Source organism: Suricata suricatta, chromosome 11 (genome assembly GCF_006229205.1).
Source record: "Suricata suricatta isolate VVHF042 chromosome 11, meerkat_22Aug2017_6uvM2_HiC, whole genome shotgun sequence".
Lineage (NCBI taxonomy): Eukaryota > Metazoa > Chordata > Mammalia > Carnivora > Herpestidae > Suricata > Suricata suricatta.
In genome coordinates this window covers 14,746,178-14,768,782 of record NC_043710.1, presented here as the reverse complement: position 1 = coordinate 14,768,782, position 22,605 = coordinate 14,746,178, and the positions used below count along the sequence as shown (strand labels likewise).

The 22,605-nt window shown below is 38.0% G+C and overlaps 2 protein-coding genes and 1 pseudogene across 2 annotated transcripts; all 3 read left to right on the top strand.

Annotated features, from left to right (window-relative positions):
• Positions 1-1,123: 1,123 nt before the first annotated feature.
• Positions 1,124-3,990, top strand: LOC115306859 (olfactory receptor 4A47-like). The gene is made up of 2 exons (XM_029957433.1): positions 1,124-1,144; positions 3,061-3,990. Exon 2 carries the CDS (start codon positions 3,061-3,063, stop codon positions 3,988-3,990), a length of 930 nt encoding a protein of 309 aa, XP_029813293.1. The 5' UTR covers positions 1,124-1,144.
• An 803-nt stretch (positions 3,991-4,793) lies between these two features.
• On the top strand, positions 4,794-5,923 carry LOC115272457 (annotated as a pseudogene).
• Positions 5,924-18,681: 12,758 nt separating this feature from the next.
• On the top strand, positions 18,682-19,611 carry LOC115306998 (olfactory receptor 4A47-like). Its single transcript, XM_029957622.1, has one exon. It carries the CDS (start codon positions 18,682-18,684, stop codon positions 19,609-19,611), a length of 930 nt encoding a protein of 309 aa, XP_029813482.1.
• Positions 19,612-22,605: the final 2,994 nt, after the last annotated feature.

Genomic DNA, 22,605 nt, shown 5'->3' with positions numbered 1-22,605 from the left:
AAATTAAAAAAAAAACTGGATAGCTTTCATGTTTAAATCTGTGAATAAATATCTACAATATCTACCAACAGTTCAAGGTAGAATAAATTGAATATTAAAGAAAAGAAAAACTTGCTATGGCAGGTGGGAAAATACATGATAAATTAATCTTCCCTAAAACAAAATGACTGGGCTGAAATTTGATTCTTGACTGGCAGTAGTTTTGCAATGGTTCTAAAGCTATTTTTTTTGTTATTTTTACATCTTTCTGATCCTAATTATCTCATTTGGCTTAATAGGATCTTTATGTAGGTATTTTTGAAAGGTTTTGTGAAAATTCCCAGTGAATTTAATTAAGCAAGAATCAGTCTTGGACATTACCCAGTTCTAGGACTTAATGAAGAATGTGGTTAGAAGGGATAAAATGTCCAGTGATTTTTGCCTGTATGAGGAAGAAGATATGCTCTTAACAACCAACACACATTTTTTTAGGAGGTTTCTGTTAGTCTCAAAGCATTACCTAAGGAGGACCCCAAGGATGTCTCTTAAAATATAAAGTCAGCTAATCTGATCAAACCAATAATATAGAATGAGAATACCTAAGCCATTGAATGGCATTTTTCTTTTTAGAAATTAAAGGGAAAGAACTTACTTGAGAAAAATCTGCCTGGGAAATGACTGGTAGCTATTTTTCTTATGTAAGGTTAGGAATTTCTTGGTTTTTTTTTTTTTTTTTTAGTTTTTTAAATGTTTTTATTTCTTTTTGAGAGAAAGAGACAGCGTGAGCAGGGGAGGGTCAGAGAGAGAGAGAGGGAGACACAGAATCTGAAGTAGGTTCCAGCCTCTGAGCTGTCAGCACAGAGCCCTATGCAGGGCTCAAACCTACAAACTAAGAGATCATGACCTGAGCCGAAGTTGGATGCTTAACTGAGTGAGCCACCCAGGCGCCCCAAGGAATTCCTTGTCTTTTTGATAAATTATCCTAATGTGATAAGATTTTATTTTTCTGTATGGCACTTGGAATTCCTAGGAAGAAATCTGCAATGCAAATAAAAGCGTCTTTCTGAGTAACCAGGAGATCACACGGAGAAAATGGATAGACAGTTGAATGAAATAAAATATGTCCTCACGTAATAGTGCAGCTTTTTCTTTTTCTTGTCAAATTGTATGACAGGTAAAATCCAGGTGTTCCTTCAGATTGCAGACTTGCCTTCACAAGGTAAGACTAACAGTAAATAGTGGAAACCAGCCTTGCAATTGTGTGACTCTCTTTATTATGTAAAAGTGAGATCACTTTGAGAGAAAGCAAATTTTGATTCTAATTCTAGTTTTATCACTTAAAAATGTGTGACCTTGGGAAAATTAGTTAGATGCTCTGAGCCTTAGTCTGTTCACTTAGGAAATGGGGATTATAGTTCCTGTTACTGTAAAATGAACTGTGATTCATTAAGTTGTGAGTGTGAGATTAGAATCCACTGGAGGTGTTGTGAACAGTATAGTGATAGATCAATTCAGATGTAAAAAGGATCATTTGATCTATGTGAGGAGAAGAAATTGAAGGAGGCCAGAATGAAAGCGGAAGGACCCGGTAGGAGGCAAATATAGTAGGCTAGAAGTAGGGGGAGGATTATTTTATTTGTGATATATATCTAACTATCAGATATAAGATAGATGTGTGTGTGTGTGTGTGTGTGTGTGTGTGTGTGTGTGTGAGATATAGGTCATAAATAAGATATATATATGTGATATATATCACAAATAAGAGAGATATATGTCACAAATAAGATATATATTACACACATACACATGTATATATATATATATGTGTGTATATATATATATATTTGTATTTTGTTTTTAGAGAGAGAGTGTAAGTGGAGGAGAGGGGCAGAGCGAGGGAGAAAGAAGCTATCAGACTCCATGTTCAGTGCTGAGCCCAACTGGTGACTTGGTATCATGATCATGATGTCATGACCGGACCCAAAATCAAGAGTCAAATGCTCAACTGACTGAGCGTCCCAGGTGCCCATAATGTGAGGTGTTTTAAAGGAGTTCATAAGATTTGTGAAAGGTATCAATATGTGACATGAGACCAAGAAAAAGAATCGTGATATTTCTTGCCTGAGCCATGACCTGGAAGGTGATGCCATTTAATGAAGTGGGGAACATGTATGTTTATTGCTGAAAATTAAAAATTTAGTTTCATAAGCACTGAATTAATATCCAATTGAAGCTGTCCAAAGTTGGAGATGTTGCATGTATAAAGTTTAAAAATTAAGGGAGAGACACAACATTGGAGTGTTTCCTCATTTACTGGTCAGGGAAAGGAGGCATATCCAAACAAAGACCCTGAGAGAGAGGTCTCAGTGAGGGAAGAGACAATCCAAGACAGTGACCTTCCATTCGCAAGTATTTTGCTTTTGCGACGTTATAAACTGTGGACTTTTTAATGGAATTCCCTTGCCCTCTCTTCATGTCCTTCACTTTTTCTTTAAAACTCAGCTAAAGTATTGCTTCCTCTGGGAAGCCTTCTTTGATTCCTGTTTGGTTGATATATTCCTACTCTGGGGTCTTTGCATTATGCAGCTATTTTTATTTTTAAATTTATAAATGTATATTTATTTTTGAGAAAGAGAGGGAATGAGAGAGAGACAGGGAGAGAGAGAGAGAAAGTGGGGAAGGGGCAGAGAGAGAATGAGACAGAATCTGAAGCAGGCTCCAGGCTCTAAGCCATAAACACAGAGCCCAATGTGGGGCTTGAACCCACATGAACTGCTAAGATCTGAGCAGAAGTTGGACACTTAACTGACTAAGCCACCCAGGTGCCCCCATGCAACCATTTTTATAACAGTACTTACTACCTTGGTGATTATTATGGATGATATCAGTGAGTATAGGAAACCATGGCTTATTCAACTTGGAAATCATAACATCTGTGAAGCATGTGACACAACTATTTCCACCCTCTTTTATTTGTTTGAATGAATAACATTAATCTTCTAATGCATTTAAAAGATTTTTCCCCCTTGTTTTATAGATCACCTGCTTCTAATATGAGAAGTCAGCTCCTATGCAGACTAGATGGAACCAAGGAGCAATGTCACTTACTTTGTCCTCTTGGGTCTCACACAGGATCCAAAGGAACAGAACATCCTTATGGTTGTGTTCTTGCTTTTCTATATTTTGACCATGGTAGGCAATTTGCTCATTGTCATGACTATAAGTGTCAGTAAGACCCTGGACTCTCCTATGTACTTTTTTCTGGCTAGCTTATCATTTATGGATGTCATTTATTCCTCTTCTATTTCCCCTAGATTGATTTCAGACTTGTTCTTTGGGGAAAACACCATATCCTTCCAATCTTGTATGACCCAGTTATTTACAGAGCACTTTTTTGGTGGGTCAGAAGTATTCCTTCTGCTGGCAATGGCCTATGACCGCTATGTGGCCATCTGTAAGCCCTTGCATTATTTGGTTATCATGAGGCAATGGGTGTGTGCTGTGCTGCTGGTAGGGTCCTGGGTTGGGGGTTTCCTGCATTCAGTAATTCAAGTTAGCATGATTTATGGGCTCCCATTCTGTGGTCCCAATGTCATTGATCATTTTTTGTGTGACATGTACCCCTTACTGAAACTCGTCTGTACTGACACATATGCCATTGGCCTGCTAGTGGTGGCCAATGGAGGACTGATCTGCACGATTGTGTTTGTGCTCTTGCTCACCTCTTATGGTGTCATCCTGCACTCTCTAAAGAACCTTAGTCCGGAAGGGAGGCGGAAAGCCCTCCAGACCTGTGGTTCCCATATCACTGTGGTGGTCTTCTTCTTTGTCCCATGTATTTTCATGTATGCAAGACCAGCTAAGACCTTCCCCATTGACAAGTCATTGAGTGTGTTTTATACAGTCATAACCCCCATGCTGAACCCACTGATCTACACTCTGCGGAATTCTGAGATGACAAGTGCTATGAAGCAACTCTGGAGGAGGAAGGTCATCTCTCTTAGTAGATAAGTATATTATGTACCATGAAGAAAATTATTTTTCATTGGAGTCCTTTTTCTAAGAACGCAGAAGTCTTGAAATGATTCTGATTTTCCTTTTTTCAAAGAACTTAAGTTAATTATAATTAAAGAATAAACTGGATGATTGTGCTATAACAATTTTCCTTGTTGCTAGAATGTAAGGTCCGTAACATCTTGTAGATCTCTTCACTTAGACACGTGTAATGCCTGTCTAGCAAAGCATCAATAATAGATAATAAATAGTGAGGGAATATTTATATGACTCCACTAATGTTTAATGAATTAAAAAATTTTAAAAATATTTATTTTTCTAAGACAGTATTATTTTTAGCTACATTCTATTAGTTAACTTCATTATTTTATTGTATTTTTAAAACATTAATACTATATAGACATTATTAATTTTTGGTTGCCTTATGTAAATATACTGATTGAGACTTTTAGTTTATATAAGAAAAATTGAAATGTAATAGGTAGCAAATAGTAGTAATGAAAATCTTACAAATGATATAAAGTGTAGAATAAATTTCCTATTTATCTCTCGAATAGTTTCCAATCCTCTTCTCCAGAAGCAGTGTCTTTAGACTCATTAGGGAATAATCTTTACAAATGCATGTGTATTTAAATATTTATATGTGACTTTTCCTCTGTGTGTGTAAATATATACTGTCCTGTAGAACTTCTTTTTATAAATAAACTTTTAATTTTATAATAGTTTTATTGATTTTTAGTCTTTTAATAGAAGGATAGTTGACATACAATATTACACTAGTTTCAGGCATATTTAACATCATGATTGAGGAATTATTACAGTATGGCAGTGGGTGGGATGGGGGAGGGAGAGAGGTGTTGAGCAATCCCTTGGAGAACCTTCATTTTTCCAGGCCTCCGGGCTTGGGGCAACTCAGTTCCCCATGGCAGGGCACCTGGCTTTCACTTGGCATTCTTGCATCCATGCAGTAGGGAGGGGCGTTGGGAAGGCAATGGGCCACAGACCCGCTGATTGACCCTGAGCTTCCAAGACCCTCCTGATGGGTCAGGAGTTGGGCTGGGTGTTGGGCCATGTGCTGACGTGTGGGGGATGCCCTGGTGCCCCACACCATGTGAATGCTGTGGGGGGATGGAGTACTGTGGACCTCAGGAGAGGTACGGCTGGGGCGCCAAGGCAGCTTGGAGACCTCTCAGCCTGAGGGCAAGCAGGGAGCCCCAGTGGAGAGCCAACTCGGAGGGGGCCTTTCCAGAGAAGTGCACTGCCCCACCTGGAGTTCTGATGCCGGACAAGGAAAAGCTGGAGCAAAACCCCGAAGAATCCCAGGATGAAAGACCTGGAACAATTCGCCAAGCTCCTGAAGCAGAAGAGGATCACCCTGGGATATACTCAGGCTGCAAAGGAGCCTCTGCCATTTCTAGACTCTGCAGCTCCGTTTCCAGAATGAGTGTGAGCCCCGGCCCTGCTGAAGAAGTGGGTGGACAAAGCTGACAGCCAGAGAATCTACAGGAGCCACGCAAAGCAGGGACCCGGTGCACGCCCCAAAGAGCAAGAGAGCAAGTATGGAGAACAGAGTGAGAGGCCGCCCCGAGGACACGTTCCTGCAGTGCTGTAAACGCACCCTGCACACATCGGCCACACCGCCCAGCAGCTCGGGCCGCAGAAGGATGTGGTCCCAGTGTGGTTCGGCAACCACGGCCAGAAAGGCAGCAGATCAGGCAGTGACTGTTCCCAAGGAGAACCTGCTGGGGCTGCTGGGTCCACTTTCTCAGGGGCACCCGTATCCTTTCCTCTGGCACCAGGGTCCCATTTGGGTACCCCAGGCTATGGGGGCCCCCCTTTGCTACACTGTACTCTCCAGTCTCTTTCCCTGAAGGTGAAGCCTTTCCCTGGGTCTGTCACCACTCTGGGCTGTCCCATGCATTCAAACTGATGCTGGCTCTTCCCAGGATTGGGGGCCAGAGGAGGGGGGAGAGCTAGGGAAAGAGCCAGAGCGTTGGGATAAAGTTCTTCACTTGGAAGGGTCTGGGAACATAAAGGCGGGGGCAGGGATTTGGGGGGAAACTAGCTGGAGTGAAGGGGAAGTTCAAGGATACTCTTGTTTTTAATCCTGACATCACTCGCACTTTGTTCTTAAAGAAGCAGGGACACAGCGAAAAACAAATGTACATTATGAAATGCTCTTGTGATAAGTGTAGCTTCCATCTCTTACCATACAGTGCGACTACAATATCATTGACTCTACTCCCTATGCTGTACTTTTCATTCTTGTGAGTTATGTATTCTATTATGGTAACTTTGTACCTTTCATCCCCTTCACCCGTTTTGCCTACCTCTCCACCCTCCTCAGCTCTGGCAACCACCAGTTTGTTCTCTGTATTTATGAGTCTGTTTTTGTTTGTTTGCTTGTTTTTGTTTGTTTTGTTGATTAAATCCCACATATATGGGGCATCTTGGTGGCTCAGTTGGTTAAGCATCTGACTTCAGCTCTGGTCATGATCTCCTGGTCTGTGGGTTTGAGCCCTCCATCGGGCTCTGTGCTCACAGCTCAGAGCCTGGAGCCTGCTTCTAATTCTGTGTCTCCCTCTCCCTCTGACCCTCCCCTACTCTCTCTCTCTCTCAAAATAAAATAAAGACATAAAAATTAAACAAAATAAATTCCACATATGATTGAAATTATATGCAACATCTTGAAGATGTTACTCCATATTACTTATAAGTATATACTAAAATCAATGTATTCATTTCTGTGTCATCACCAACCTTTTTCCAAGAAAAAGAATTTATAATAATTGTATGTGGGTGAATTTACGCAAGCCATTGTTAGTATACATACTTGAATCAATGGTCAGATAGTTAAATGTCGATGTTCAGAGTTATTGCTGAGCTGCCATCCTTGAGAGTAAATAGTTACCCTGCTGCTTACAGTCCCTGAGCTCTTCTGTCCATATTCTCGACCACCACTCCCTGTTAAGTATTCATGGCATAAGGCAACCTGAATACATTACATTGCAGTCATTCTCGTATTATTGAGTTTGACTATCTTTTCCTTTATTTAATATGATTTGTATTTCTTTTTCTGTGAATCATCTATTAATGTCTTTTATGTATTTTTTATAATTGTTGCTCTTCTCCACACTGTTAGTCAGTTATACAATATGTCTCCTTTAATATTGTAATCATTATCTTTATACTTCAATTACAAAAAATATTCTTCAACTACTTTTTAGCATTTAATTTTAAAGCATTTTTGAGGTTGTATATCTTACTTTAAGGCTTATGCTCCTTTTGGAATTCATTTTGATATAGTCATTAAGGAGGCATGGATTTTTAGCTGTTTATGTGAATTTCAGGGTTTTTAAATAGTTGCATAATTTTCTTTTTGCCATTGACTTGAAATCCTGAGTCTCATATTCTAAAGCCCCAAATAAACTTGGGTCCCATTTAAGACTCAATTCTGTTTTGTTGGTCTCTTTATTCATGCAATGAGACATAATATGCAATATAATTGCTTTTGTATGTAACACATTTTGATACATGATGAGACTAGTAGTCCCTCCTTAATATTCTCTCTCAGAATTATGTCGTTTTGTATATTTATGTTTCAAAATGAAGCTTAAAATAAAATAGTAAGTTTACATGAAAAGATAAATAATGTAAGTTTAACATTAAAATAAGTTTACAATGAAGTTATGATAAGTTTAAAATAGTTTAGTTACAAAACAAAAGTCAGTTAGGATTTTCAAGAAGATTCAATTAGAGAAGATTAATTTAGCAAGAGTTTACAGCTTTCGAGTTCTGAGAACTGTTATCCATGAGTAGGTCTTTACATTTAACAAGTCATCTCTCATGCCCGGGGTACTGCTTCCATTTTCTGTCCATGTGACTTATCTCTTCTAGATGTCTGTTCTTCATCCATGACCCCTGAAATGCTGCCTGGCATTTTTGCTGTAAGAAAACCACCTCTGTCACGGTGGTTTCTTTTAATTTTTTTAATGTTTTATTTATTTTTGATACAGAGAGAGAGCATGAGAGGGGGAGGGGCAGAGAGAGAAGGAGACACAGAATCAGAAACAGGCTCCAGGCTCTGAGCTGGCTGTCAGCACAGAGCCTGACGCAGGGCTCGAACCCACGAACGTGAGATCTGACCTGAGCTGAAGTCGGAGGCTTAACCGACTGAGCCACCCAGGCGCCCCTGTCACGGTGGTTTCTTAATCCTCTCTGTCTTGTTCATTGGTAGCCCAGAAATTCAATATCTTTTCATGATGAAAAACCTTTCGGGGAGTTAACATGGTGGAGTAGGAGGAGGACCCTATACTTGCCTTGTCCCTCAAACACAGCTAGACAAATATCAAGTCATTCTGAAAACCTAGGAAATCAATGTGAGGACTGAGAGGAAAAACTGCACAACTGGGTGGACAAAAGAGGCCATGCTGTGGAAGGTAGGAAGAGTGGAGACGTGCTTTGAGGTAGAAAAGAATCATCAGTGCTGCAGAGTGGAGGGAGCCCTGGTCAGGGATAAAAGAGAGAGGAGAGAGGAGAGAGGAGAGAGAGAGAGAGAGCGAGAGAGCGAGAGAGAGAGAGAGAGAGAGAGAGAAGTGCAAGACATTGCATAAGAAAAACAGTTCTCCAAAATCATTGTTGGGGAAAACAAGAGGGGCTGTTTATCAAAAGTTTTCACAAGCAGTGGGGCTCAAAGTTTTAGAAGTCTGTGCCATCACTGGGGTGGAGCCTGGTGGGCATATAGGTGTTCCCGTGGGTAAAGAAGGCAGAGGCCAAGGAGTGCACATAATGGACTGAGGACCCCCTGGGTCGCATTGGGAGAAACAGTTCCCCTTCTTAGAGTGTATTTGGGAGAGATGGCACTGCCTCTCCAGAGACAAAGCCAGTGGGCACCACTGAGCTGCCCTGTTCATTGACTGAGATGCCTGCTGAGGGAGACTAACCTAGATGCTAGCTTTTTTCTGAGATTTGCCATAAATCCTACCTCCTGCACATTGGTGAGACTGCCCTTCTGGGACAGAAGGTGTGATTCTCTTGCAGAGGAGCACTGCGCAGCTGGCTGGGTAGATAGCTCAGACATAGGGTGAAGGCATGCATCTGAGGGAAGCCTGGAGCAAATGAAAAGAGATTATTTGCTCATCTGTTAGGGCTTCCTGTACAGCAAGGGGTGTGCTCCCTCCTCCCTCAGAACAGAAGGACTTCAGTGAGCAGCACAGTACCCACAGTAGAGGCCTAGGCTACTCACACCAAGCCCTGAAACTTGTATCCTTCAGGTGCTTCTGAACTAGCGAAAGTGTGCCTGAGAGAGCAGCAGCAAGCCCTTCCCCGAGAAGACCAACACCAACCCCTTGCATGCACCAAGTTTACTGGCCACAGAGTGCTGCAAATCTTCAGTTCTAAGGGAAATAAGTCTAGCATCTTTTAACAAGCATACCAAAACACACCTAGTTAAAAGTCACCACTAGGTGGACACATCCAAACATATGCCACTGTAGACAAGAAGAAAGTCTTCAGAGGACCAACCTGAGGGAAAGAAGCAGCCAAAACACAACAGCAGAATGCACACAGCATACACTAGAGACACCTGCTGAAGTGCTGAGCCCTCGACAGTATATGACTTATTGTTAATATAGCCATTACTCGAAGGAGCACAAACCATAACAGGCTTTCCTAGCACACAGAAGACAGAGACATAGACAAAAATGACAAGATAGAGGACTCCATTCTAAAAGAAAGAACAAGAAGAGGTCATGGCCAGGGATCCAATCCAAACAGATATAAATAATATATGCCTGATCCAGAATTTAAAGCAACAATCATAAAGTTACTAGCTGGGAAAGCATAGAAGACATTAGGGAGATCCTTACCACAGCCAGAAGTCCTAAAACTAGTCGGACTGATATTATAAAATGTTATAACTGAGATGCAAAACCAACTAGAGGGAATGACCTAGGGATGGAAGAAGCAGACGAATGAGTTAGTAATATAGAAGATAGAATTATGGGGGAAAATGAAGCTGAAAAGAAAGGGGAAGAAAAATATTGGATCATCAATGTAGACTTAGAAAACTCAGTGACTCCATAAATCATAATAAAGTTTGTATCATAGGAGTCTCCAAAGAAGAGAGAAGAAAGATACACAAGGTTTATTTGAGAAAATTACCGATGAAAACATACCTAATCTGGGGAAGGAAATAGACATCTAAATACAGGAGGCAGAGAGAACTCCCAATAAGAGGAAAAAAAAAAACAGGCCAATATCAAGACCTATTGTAGTAAAATTTGCAAAATACAAAGATAAGAAAAGAATCCTGAAAGCAGCAAGGCTAAAAAATCCCTAACTGCCAAGGGAAGACAAATAAGGTTAGCAGAGATCTCTCTACAGAAATTTGGCAGGACAGCAGTGAGTGGCATGATATATTCAACATGCCAAATGGGAAACATGCAGCCAAGAATACTTTATCCAGCAAGGCTCTCATTCAGAATAGAAAGAGACTGAAAGAGTTTCCCAGACAAACAAAAACTAAAAGAGTTTGTGACCATGAAACCAGCCCTGCAAGAAATATATAAGGAGACCTTTTGAGTGGGAGAGAAAGATCAATAACAACAATGACTAGAAAGGAACAGAGAAAATCTACAGAAACACCAACATTACAGGTAATACAATGGCATTAAGTTCATATCTATCAAAAATCACTCTAATGGAAATGGACTACATGTTCCAATCAAAAAACATAGGGTATCAGAATGGATAAAAAAAAAAAGCCAACTACATGCTGCCTACGAACGTGCATTTTAGACCTAACCACACCTGCAGATTGAAAGTGAGGGTATGGAGAACAATTTTTTACTCTAATGTACATCAAAAGAAAACCAGGGCAGCCTTACTTATATCAGACAAACTAGATTTTAAGTCAAAGATAGTAACAAGAGATGAAGAAGGGCAGTTTTTCAAGATAAAGGGGACTGACAAGAACTAATAATTGTAAATATTTATGCCCTCAACTTGGAAAAAGATAAATATATAAAAAAACTCAAGAACATATATAAAGAGACTCATTGATAATAAAACAATAAGAGTAGGGGACTTTAACACCCCACTGATAGCAATGGACAGATTATCTAAGCAAAAAATCAATAAGGAAACAGTGTCTTTGAGTGACACACTGGACCAGATGGACTTAAAAGATATATTTAGGATGTTTCATCCTAAAGCAGAAGAATACACATTTTTTTTCAAGTGCAAATGAGACATTCTCCAGAGTAGATCACATACTGGTTCACAAATCACACCTCAACAAGTACAAAAAACTGAGATCCTACCATGCATATTTTCAGTCCACAATGAAACTTGAAGTCAACCAAAAGACAAAATTTGGAAAGACCTCAAATACATGGAAGTTCAAGACATCCTACTAAAGAATGAATGAGTTAACCAAGAAATTAAAGAAGTAGCAAAATACATGGAAGAAAATGAAAATGAAAACATGATAGTTCAAGACTGTTAGGATGCAGTGAAAGTTATCAAAAGAGGGAAGTACATAGCAATACAGGCCTATCTCAAGATGCAAGAAAAGGAACAGCAAATAAAGCCTAAGGCCAGTAGAAGTAGGGAAAGAATAAAGATTAGAGCAGAAATAAATGACATAGTAACAAACAACAACAACAAAAAACCCAGTAGAATAGATCAATGACAATAGGAGCTGGTTCTTTGAAAGAATTAACAAAATTGATAACCCTCTAGCCAGACTTTCAAAAGAAAAAGTACCCCCCAGAAATAAAACCATGAATGAAAGTGGAGATATCACAACCAACACTGCGAAAATATAAACAATTATATAAGAATATTATGAAAAATCATATGCCAACAAATTGGCCAATCTGGAAGAAAAGGATAAATTCCTAGAAACATATAAACTACTGAAGCTGAATCCTGAAGAAATAGAAAATTTGAACAAACTCACAACCAGCAAAGAAATGGAAGCAGTAATGAAAAAACATCTCCCAATAAATAAAGTCCAGGGCTAGATAGCTTGCCAGTAAAATTCTACCAGACATTAAATTTTTTTTTAATGTTTAGTCATTACTGAAAGACAGAGACAAATTGCAAGTAGGGGTGAGAGAGAGAGAGAGGGAGACACAGAATCTGAAGCAAGTCCAGGCCCAGAGCTGTCAGCATAGAGCCTGACACAGGGCTTGAATGCATGAATCCCCAGATCATGACCTGAGCTGAAGTCAGATGCTTAACCAACTGAGCCACCCAGGCGTCCTCTACCAGATGTTTAAAGAAGGTAATATCTATTCTCAAACTATTCCAAAAAAGAGAAATGGAAGGAAAACTTCCCAACTCATTTTATGAGGCCAGCATTACCTTGAATCCAAAACCAGACAAAGACCCCACTAAAAAGAAGAATTATAGGCCAATATCCCTGATGAACATGGATGCAAAAATTCTCAACAAGCAAAAAGAAACCAACAGTACATAAAAGGAATTATTCACCACAATCAAGTGGGATTTATCCTTGGGGTGCAAGTGTGGTTTGCAAATCAATAGAAAGGATAAGAACAATATGATTATGCCAATAGATGCAGAAAAAACATTTGACAAAATATAACATTCATTATTGATAAAAACCCTCAACAATGTAGGGATAGATGGATCATACCTCAAAATAAAGGCCATATACAACAGACCCACAGCTCATATCATCCTCAGTGGGGAAAAACTGAGAGCCTCTAAGGTCATGAACAAGGGATTTCCATGCTCACCACTGTTATTTTACAGAATAAGGGAAGTCCTAGCCTCAGCAATCAGATAACAAAAAATAAAAGGCATCCAACTTGGCAAGGAAGAAGTCAAGCTTTCACTATACCCATAGACAGGATGCTCTATGTAAACCTGAAAGATCACCAAACAACTGCTAGAACTGATACACAAATTCAGCAAACTTGCAGGATATAAAATCAATGTATAGAAATATGTTGCTTTTCTGTTTATCAACAATGAAGCACTAGAAAGAGAGAAATTAAGGAATCCACCCCATTTACAATTGCACCAAAAACCGTGTTGCCTAAGAATAAATCTAACCAAAGAGGGGAGAGTTCTCTACTCTGAAAATTATAAAATACTGATGAAAGAAATTGAAGAGGACACAAGTAAATGGAAAAACATTTCCATGCTCATGGATTGGAAGAAGAAATATTGTTAGAAATATCCATACTACCCAAAGCAATCTACAGATTTAATGCAATCCCTATCAAGTACCACTAGCATTTTTTCCAAAGCTAGTACAAACAATCCTAAAATTTCTATGGAACTGTAAAAGACACCAAATAGTCAAAACAGTCTTGACAGTGAAAAGCAAGGATGGAGGCATCACAATTTCAGACTTCAAGCTGTATTACAAAGCTGTAGTGATCAAGACAGTATGATACTGGCTCAAAAACAGACATGTAGATCAATGGAACAGAATAGGAAACCCAGAAATGGACCCACAACTATATAGTCAACTCATCTTCAACAAAGCAAATTGAAATTGGAAAAATTCTCTTCAACAGAATGTTGGGAAAACTGGACAACAGCATGCAGAAGAATGAAATTGGACAACTTCCTTACACCATGCACAAAAATAAATTCAAAATGGATGAAAGGCCTAAATGTGAGACAGGAAACCATCGAAATCCTAGAGGAGAATACAGGCAGTAACCTCTTTGATCTCGGCCATACCATGTCTTTGTACTAAACATGTTACTACTGGCAAGGGAAACCAAAGCAAGATGAACTATTGGGACTTCATCAAGATAAAAAGGTTCTGCACAGCAAAAGAAACCATCAACAAAACTAAAATCCAACTTAAAGAATAGGAGACATCTGATAAAGGGTTAGTATGTAAAGTCTATAAGGAAACTATCAATCTCAACCTTCCCCAAACAAATAATCCAGTTAAGAAATGGGCACTAAGACATAAATATACATTCCTCCAAAGAAGACTAAGACTTCCAGATGGCTAACAGATGCATGAACAGATGCTCAACATCACTCATCATCAGGGAAAAACAAATCAAAACCATGATATCACCTCACACCTGTCAGAATGGGTAAAATTAACAACACAAGAGACAACAGATGGTGAGGATGCAGAAATATACTCTTTGTGGGAATACAAACTGGTATAGCCACTCTGGGAAACAGTATGGAGTTTCTCAAAAAATTAAAAGCAGAACTACCCTATTACCCAGGAATTGCACTGCTAGATATTTACCCAAAGAATACAAAAACACTGATGCAGATGAGCACATGCATCCCAACATTTATAGAAGCATTATCAGCAATAGCCAAATTATGGAAAGAGCCCTAACATCCATTGACTGATGAATGGATAAAGAAGATTGGTATATATAATGGAATAATAGTCATAAAAATAATAAAATCTTCCCATTTGCAACAATGTGGTTAGAGAGAGAGTGTATTATGCTAAGTGAAATAAGTCAGAGAAAGACAATACCATAGGGTTTCACTGAAGTGGAATTTAAAAAGCAAAACAGGTGAACAAATGGGAAGGGAAAAATTTAAGGGAGGCGAACCGTAAGAAACTCTTAACTATAGAGAACAGATTGAGTGGTGCTGGTGGGGAGGTGGTTGGGGAGTGGACTAAATGGTGATGTGCGTAAAGAGGACACTTGTGATGAGCACTGGGTGTTGTATGTAAATAAATCACTAAATTCTATACTTGAAATTAATATTACCTTATATGTTTACTAGATTTAAATAAAAACTTAAATAAATACATACATAAATAATAATTTAAAAAATAAGAAAGTTGACTTTACATAATAAAAACAGTCCACTGAGGAAGGAACAAATTAAGGTAAAATAAAATACTTTATGTGTCATAAAAAATAAATAAATATAAACTTCCAAGAATTTGCAAACATAATATAGAATTCTCATATAGCTTTCACCAGTAGTACAATAAATTAGATCCTCAGTAAACACACAAAAATGTAAGATAAAAATCCTTTACTAGAATGAAATTTAACAAACTCTCTTATTAGGGAAGCAAACCATAAGAGACTCAAGTACATAGAACAAAAGGGTTGCTAAAGCGTAGGTGTTGGCAGAGGGACAGGTTAAAATGGGTAACGGGCACTAAGGAGGGCACTTTTCTAGATGAAGACCGGGGGTTCTATGTGAGAGATGAATCACTGGGTTCTACTCCTGAAATGAAGACTACACGGTATGTTAACTAACCTGAAATTAAAAAAAAAATCTCAAAAAACTGGGTATAAAAGGAATGTAACTCAACATAATAAAGTTCATATATGACAGATCCACAGCTAATATGACACTCAAAAGTGAAGGTTGAAAGCTCTCCCACTATCATTAGGCACAACATGAGTGCCCACATTTTCCACTCCTTTTCAAAAGGGCCCTAAAATAAAAATTCCTGTACAACTTTTAGCATTTTCTACATATAGGTCATGCCATTAGTCAAGTGAGAACAGATTGCTTAATTTTACTATCTGTAACAGTTTTCTGGGAGCCACTTTCTATCCTGTGGAAGAAAACCCTTTCTTGGTCACCTTCTCCGTACTAGATTCTTCCCTGCTTACCCTGTTTGCTGTCTTTTTAAAATTTTTAATAGTTTATTGTCAAATTGGTTTCCATACAACACCCAGTGCTCTTCCCCATAAGTGCCCTCTGCCATCACCATCACCTTTTTCCCCCTCCCCCTTCCCCTTCAACCCTCAGTTCATTTTCAGCATTCAATAGTCTCTCAAGTTTTGCATCCCTCTCTCTCCCCAACTCTCTTTCCCTCTTCCCCTCCCCCTGGTCCTCATGAGGTTTCTCCCATTCTCCTGTTAGACCTATGAGTGCAAACATATGGTATCTGTCCTTCTCTGCCTGACTTATTTCGCTTAGCATGAGACCCTTGAGGTCCATCCACGTTCCTACAAATGGCCAGATTTCATTCTTTCTCATTGTCATGTAGTACTCCATTGTATGTATATATATAGCTTGTTAGATTGTTTCCTTATATACTGCCTCCCTCTATCATGAGAATATAAGGTCCAGGCAGGAAGGGGGTATTTGCATAATTTTTTTCCCTATTTCATGAATTGCTGTGTTCTCACTCACAGCATAGTTCCTGGCAGTAAGTAAGAGCTCCAAATTAAAAAAAAAATTGTAATTGAATAAAGAGTTATTATGTTGAAATCTGCAAAAAATAAAATGTCTAACCATACTTCAAGGCAACATAAATTGATTATTAATAAAAGGGAAGAAAAACTTGCTTTGGGGAGCAGAGAAATACATGAAAAATTAATCTTCTTTAAAATAAAATGACTATGCTGAAATTTCATTTTTTTAAAATGTTTAATTTTGAGAGAGAATGACAGAGCAGGAGTGGGGGAAGAGCAGAGAGAGAGGAAACACAGAATCAGAAGCAGGCTCCAGGCTCTGAGCTATTCGCACAGAGCCCAATGCAGGGCTCAAACCCAGGAACCGCAGGATCATGACCTGAGCTGAAGTGGGACGCTTAACCAACTGAGCCACCCGGGCGCCCCTGAAATTTCATTCTTGACTGTCAGTGATCTTACAATGGTTCTAAAGCTATCTTTTTGTTTTTGTCACATCTTTCTGACATTAATTATGTGATTTGGCCTAGTAGTATCTTTATATAGATATTTTTGAAATTTTTTGTGAAAATTCCCAGTGAATTTAATTAAGCAAGAATTAGTCTTGGACATTTTCCAACTGTAGGAATTAATGAGGAATGTGGTTAGAACAGATAAATTGTCCAGTGATGTTTGCCTGTATGGGAAGATGATGCTCTTAACAACCAATACACATGTTTTAGGAAGTTTCTGTTAGGCTTAAAGCATTACCTAAGGAAAAGCCCAAGGACTCTCTTAAAATATCAAGACAGCTATTCTAACCAAACCAACACTATACAATGAGGATGGCTAAGCCACTGAATGGTATTTTTCTATTTAGAAATTAGAGGGGAAAAGTTACTTGAGAAAAATCTCCATGGGAAATGGCTGGTTGCTATTTTTCTTATGTAAGGATAGCAGTTTCTTGTCTTCTTGACATATTATCATAAATTTTTGTTTTCTGTGTGGACCATGGAATTCCTAGGAAGTCATCTACGGTGCAAATAAAAGCAACCTTCTGAAGAACCAGGAGAAAATGGATAGACAGTCGAATGAAATGAAATATGTCCTCAAGTAATAATGCAGCTTTTTGTCCTCTCTTGTTAAAGTAGATGACAGAAGAAGTCCAGGTTGCTGGAAATGAGTCAGATGTGTTCCTTCAGATTGTGGACATGACTTTATAAGGTAAGACTAACAGTAAATACTGGAAACCAGCCTTTGCAATTGTGTGACTCTATTATGTAAAAGTGAAATCATTTTGAGAGAAATAAAACTTTGATTCCAATTCTATTTTTAGTATATGTGCTGCCGAAGTGAGCACTGATTCCAATTCTAGTTTTATCACTGAAAAATGATTGACTTTGGGAAAATTAATTAGATGTCCTGAAATCTAATTTGTTCAACTGTGAAATTTCTTCAACTATGAAATGGAGATTATACCTGTTGCTGTCATATGGACTGTGATTCATTAAGTTGTGAGTGTGACTGGAATCCCCTGTAGTCATTGTGAGCAGTAGAGTGATAGATCAGAATCAGATTTAGAAAGGATCATTTTTAAGCTAGATTTAAAAAGGATCATTTTAAAGCTATATCAGGAGAACAAAAATGGAGACTAGAAGGAAAGGGGAGGGTTGTGGTAGGAAGTAGTGCAATGGACCAGAGGAGGTAGGGAGGGGAGGGAAATGATGAAATTTGTGATATATTTTAAGGAGCATTAATATCATTAAAGGTATTACTATGCAACATGACTGCAAGAAAGGCAAGAAGGACACTGATTATTTCTTGTCTGAGCAATGATGTGGAAGAAGGCACCATTTAACGATGTAGGAAACACTTATGCTTACTGTGCAAAATTAAAAATTTAGAGTTCTAAGTCCTGAATTGATATCCAATAGAGATTTCTGAAGTTGGAGATGTATATATGAAGTTTAACAATTAAGGGAGAGACAAAATAGTGAATGCTTCCCCATTTATTGGTCAGGGAAAGAAGGCATATCCAACCAAAGACCCTAAGAGAGAGGTCTCAGTGAAGACACAGACAACCGAGGGCAAAACCTTTATTCCTAATTTGATTTGATCACTTTGAATATGTCACTTACCTTAAATGGGTCTCAAGTATTTCACTTTTGGGACTTTATAAACTGTACACCTTTCCATGGAATTCCCTTGCCCTCTTCATTTGTTCTTCCACTTTCCCCTTAACTCAACTGAAGCATTGCTTCCTCTGGTAAGTCTTTTTGGTTCCTGTTTGGTAGATATATTCCTACCCTGGGACTTTGGCATTGTGTGAATATTTTTATAATGGCATCAATTATATTAGTGATTATTATATATGATATCACCGAGTGTAGGAAACGATAGCTTATTCAACTTGAAACCCTAATGTCTATGACACATGTCACACATGTGACACAAACAGGTACTCCTTCTACATTTTTTAATCGAATGAATCAATAATCTAATAATGCATGTATCCCCCTTATTTTGTAGATTAGCTGCTTCTAATAAAGAAGTCAGCTCTTATGCAGACTAGATGGAACCAAGGAGCAATGTAACCTACTTTGTCCTCTTGGGCCTCACACAGGATGGAAAGGAACAGAAGGTCCTTTTTATTACGTTCTTGCTCTTCTATATTTTGACCGTGGTAGGCAACCTCCTCATTTTGGTGACTATAACTGTCAGTAAGACCCTGGGCTCGCCTATGTACTTGTTTCTTGCTAACTTATCTTTTATGGATGTCATTTATTCCTCTTCTATTTCCCCCAGATTGATTTCAGATTTGATATTTGGGAAAAATACCATATTGTTTCAACACTGTATGATCCAGCTATTTACAGAGCACCTTTTTGGTGGAACAGAGATCTTCCTTCTGCTGGTGATGGCCTATGACCGCTATGTGGCCATCTGTAAGCCCTTGCATTATTTGGTTGTCATGAGGCAAAGTGTGTGTGTTGTGCTGCTGGTAGTGTGTTGGGTTGGAGGTTTTCTGCATTCAGTAATTCAAGTTAGGACTATTTATAATCTCCCATTCTGTGGTCCCAATGTCATTGATCATTATTTCTGTGACATGTACCCCTTATTGAAACTGGCCTGTACTGACACATATGTCATTGGCCTGTTAGTGGTGGCCAATGGAGGCATGATCTGCATGATTGTGTTTGTGCTCTTGCTCACCTCTTATGGTGTCATCTTGCACTCACTAAAGAACCTTAGTCCAGAAGGGAGGCGGAAAGCCCTCCAGACCTGTGGTTCCCATATCACTGTGGTGGTCTTCTTCTTTGTCCCATGTATTTTCATGTATGCGAGACCTGCTAAGACCTTCCCCATTGACAAGTCATTGAGTGTGTTTTATACAGTCATAACCCCCATGCTGAACCCACTGATCTACACTCTGCGGAATTCTGAGATGAAGAATTCCATGAAGCAGCTCTGGAGGAAAAATGTCACATCAAATAGTCAATGAGCGCGTCTTCTACCATGAAGAGAATTACTTGACATCGGCCCCCATTTTCTAAGAATGCAGAAGATTCCTTAAAATGATTTTGACTGTCTTTGTGTCAAGTTTTTTTAAGTTAATTCTTAAGAATGAACTGGATGATTGTGCTTTCTTAACAGTTTCCCTTCCTGGTAGAATGTAAGGTCCATAATACCTTGTGGATCACGTCATTTAGAAAAGTATAATTCCTTTATATAAAAGGAGTAAACAATAGCTAATGAATTAATGAGGAAATTTTTATATGATTACACTAAATTTTTAAATCAATTTTATGTTATTTCCTGTTACTTAGTATTAGTTTTAGTTAGATTTTTTTATCATTTAAGGTAATTCTTTTTTATTTTACTATTTATAATATTTAATGATGTATAGACTGTCCAGTTCAGTAAATTTCTGTTTCCTTATATGCAAAATACTTTTTGACACTTTTGTTTTTATAAGGACAATTGAAGTGTAATGGATAATAATAAATAGGGAAAGAAAAAACCTTACATAATGGGACAAAAATGTGAACAAACTACCTACTCATCTCTCAGTGCAGTCTCTAGTCCTCTTTCCCAGAGGCAGTCACTTAAGATTCCTGAGGTAATAACCTTTGCACATGCATTTGTATTCAAGTATATGCATGTGAATGTTTCTCTGTATTTAAATTTTGCTTTTATTATGCAACATTTAAAAAAAAATAAACTTTTAAGTTTAGGGTAGTTTTGTTTCTTTTTGATTTTTCAGTTGAAAACTTGTCATACAATATTACCCTAGTTTCTGGCACACTACATATCGACTTAACAATCGTGTACATTAAGACATGCTGATATCATGATATGGTAACTTCCATCTGTTATCATAAAAAGTTGCTGTAACATATTCGCTGTGTTCCCTATGCTGTACTTTTCATTCTTGTGACATAACTGGAACTTGTACCTTTTGTCTCTTTCACCCATTTCACCTATCCCTCCAACCTCCTCAGCTCTGGCAACCAACCCCCAGATTGTTCTCTGTAGGATGAATCCTTTTCTGGTTTTGTCTGTTTGTTCTTTTTTACTTCCACATATAAGTGAAATCATTTGCAACGCCTTGAAGATATTGCATACCAGTCCATAGAGATCTCTTAGTTTTTCTTGTACTCCATATTATTCCCTTATAAAATAAATATAAATGTATATAAAATAAATGTATCCATTTCTATTCACGTTATTATTCACCTTTTTCTATGACAAAGCACTTTATGATAATTACATGCTCATGAATAGGTGCAAGTATGAGTTCCTAGGAGTGGAATTGCTGACATATGTATTTGAAACAATGATCAGATAGTCTAATGTCAGTATTCTTAGTTATCACCAAACTGCCAATCTAGAGTTTGTACCAGTAGCTACACGGATGCTTACAGTCTGTGAGAGTCTTCAGTCCACATTCTCAACTATCCGTACCTAATATGTATGTATGGCATAAACAAGTCAATTAAATTGCAATCTTTTTCATATTATTGAGTTTATCTATTCACATGTTGAGTATGATTTATATTTCTTTTTCTGTGAATTATCTATTCATGCTTTTACCTATTTATTCAATCATTGATCTTTTTCATGCATATTTTTTTGATTGATCACATCCTAAAGAAATGATCCTTTTAGTATTGTGTATGTAACTATTATCTTTCTGTCTTGTGATGTGTTTTTATATTTTGTATATTATGTAGAATGCTTTTGATGTGCAAAATTATTTTTCATTTCACATTTAATTTTTTAATAGGGAATTCATATATGTTCTTTGGAGAAATGTCTCTTAAAGTTCTTTCCTCTTTGTTTTTTAATTAAAAAGAAGATTTTACTTTTTCCCTTTTTTAAAAAAAATTAAAGTTTAGTTAGTTAACATACAGTGCAATATTGGTTTCAGGGGAAGAATTCAGTGATTCATCACCTATATACAGCATTCAATGTTCATCACCATGAATCTCTCCTTAGTACCCTCACCCATGTACTGCCACCTGCCTCCCTTTATAACCTATAGTTTTTTTCCCTCTATCATTAAGAGTCTCATGTGGTTTGCTTTCCTTTTCTCCCCTACCTCTGCCCTTCCTTTCCATGTTGTCATCTGTTTGGCTTCTTAAATTTCACGTATGAGTGAAATCATATGGTATTTATCTTTATCTGATTGACTTATTTTGCTTAGCATAAGACATTCTAGATCCATCCACGTCATTTAAATGGCAAGATTTCATTTGTTTTGATGGATGAGTAATACTCCAGTGTGTGTGTGTATGTGTGTATGTGTGCGTGTGTGTGTGTACACCACATTTTTATCCATTCATCAGTTGATTGACATCTGGACTCTCTCCATAGTTTGGCTATTGATGATAATGCTGCTATAGCATTGGGGTGCATGTACCCCTTTGAATTTGTATTTTTGTATCCTGGGTAAATACCCAATAGTGTAACTCACTTGGTCATAAGGTAGTTCTATTTTTGTTTTCTTGAAGAACCTCCATACTTTTCTCCAGAATGAGTGTGCCAGTTTGCATTCCCACCAACAGTATAAGAGGACTCTTTTTTCTACACATCCTTGTCAACACCTGGTGTTTCTTGTGTTGTTAATTTTAGCCATTCTGACAGGTGTGAGGTGATATCTCATTGTGGTTTGCATTTGTATTTCCCTGATGACAAATGACGTAGAGCATCTTTTTGTGTGTCTGTTAGCCATCTGGATGTTTTCTTTGGAGAAATGTCTATTCATATCTTCTGCCCATTTCTTAACTGGGTTATTTATTTTTGGTGTGTTGAGAAGTTCTTTATAGATTTTGGACACCAACCCTTTATAAGATATATCACTTGCAAATATCTTCTCTCCCATTCTGTAGGTTGCCCTTAGTTTTGTTTATTGTTTCCTTCACTGTGCATATTTTTATCTTGATAAATTCCCAATAGTTCAAGTTTGCTTTTGTTTTCTTGCATTCAATGACGT

Coding starts and splice junctions, on each gene's coding strand:
- LOC115306998 (XM_029957622.1), top strand. CDS start 18,682: ATGGAACCAAGGAGCAATGTAACCTACTTTGTCCTCTTGGGCCTCACA.
- LOC115306859 (XM_029957433.1), top strand. CDS start 3,061: ATGGAACCAAGGAGCAATGTCACTTACTTTGTCCTCTTGGGTCTCACA.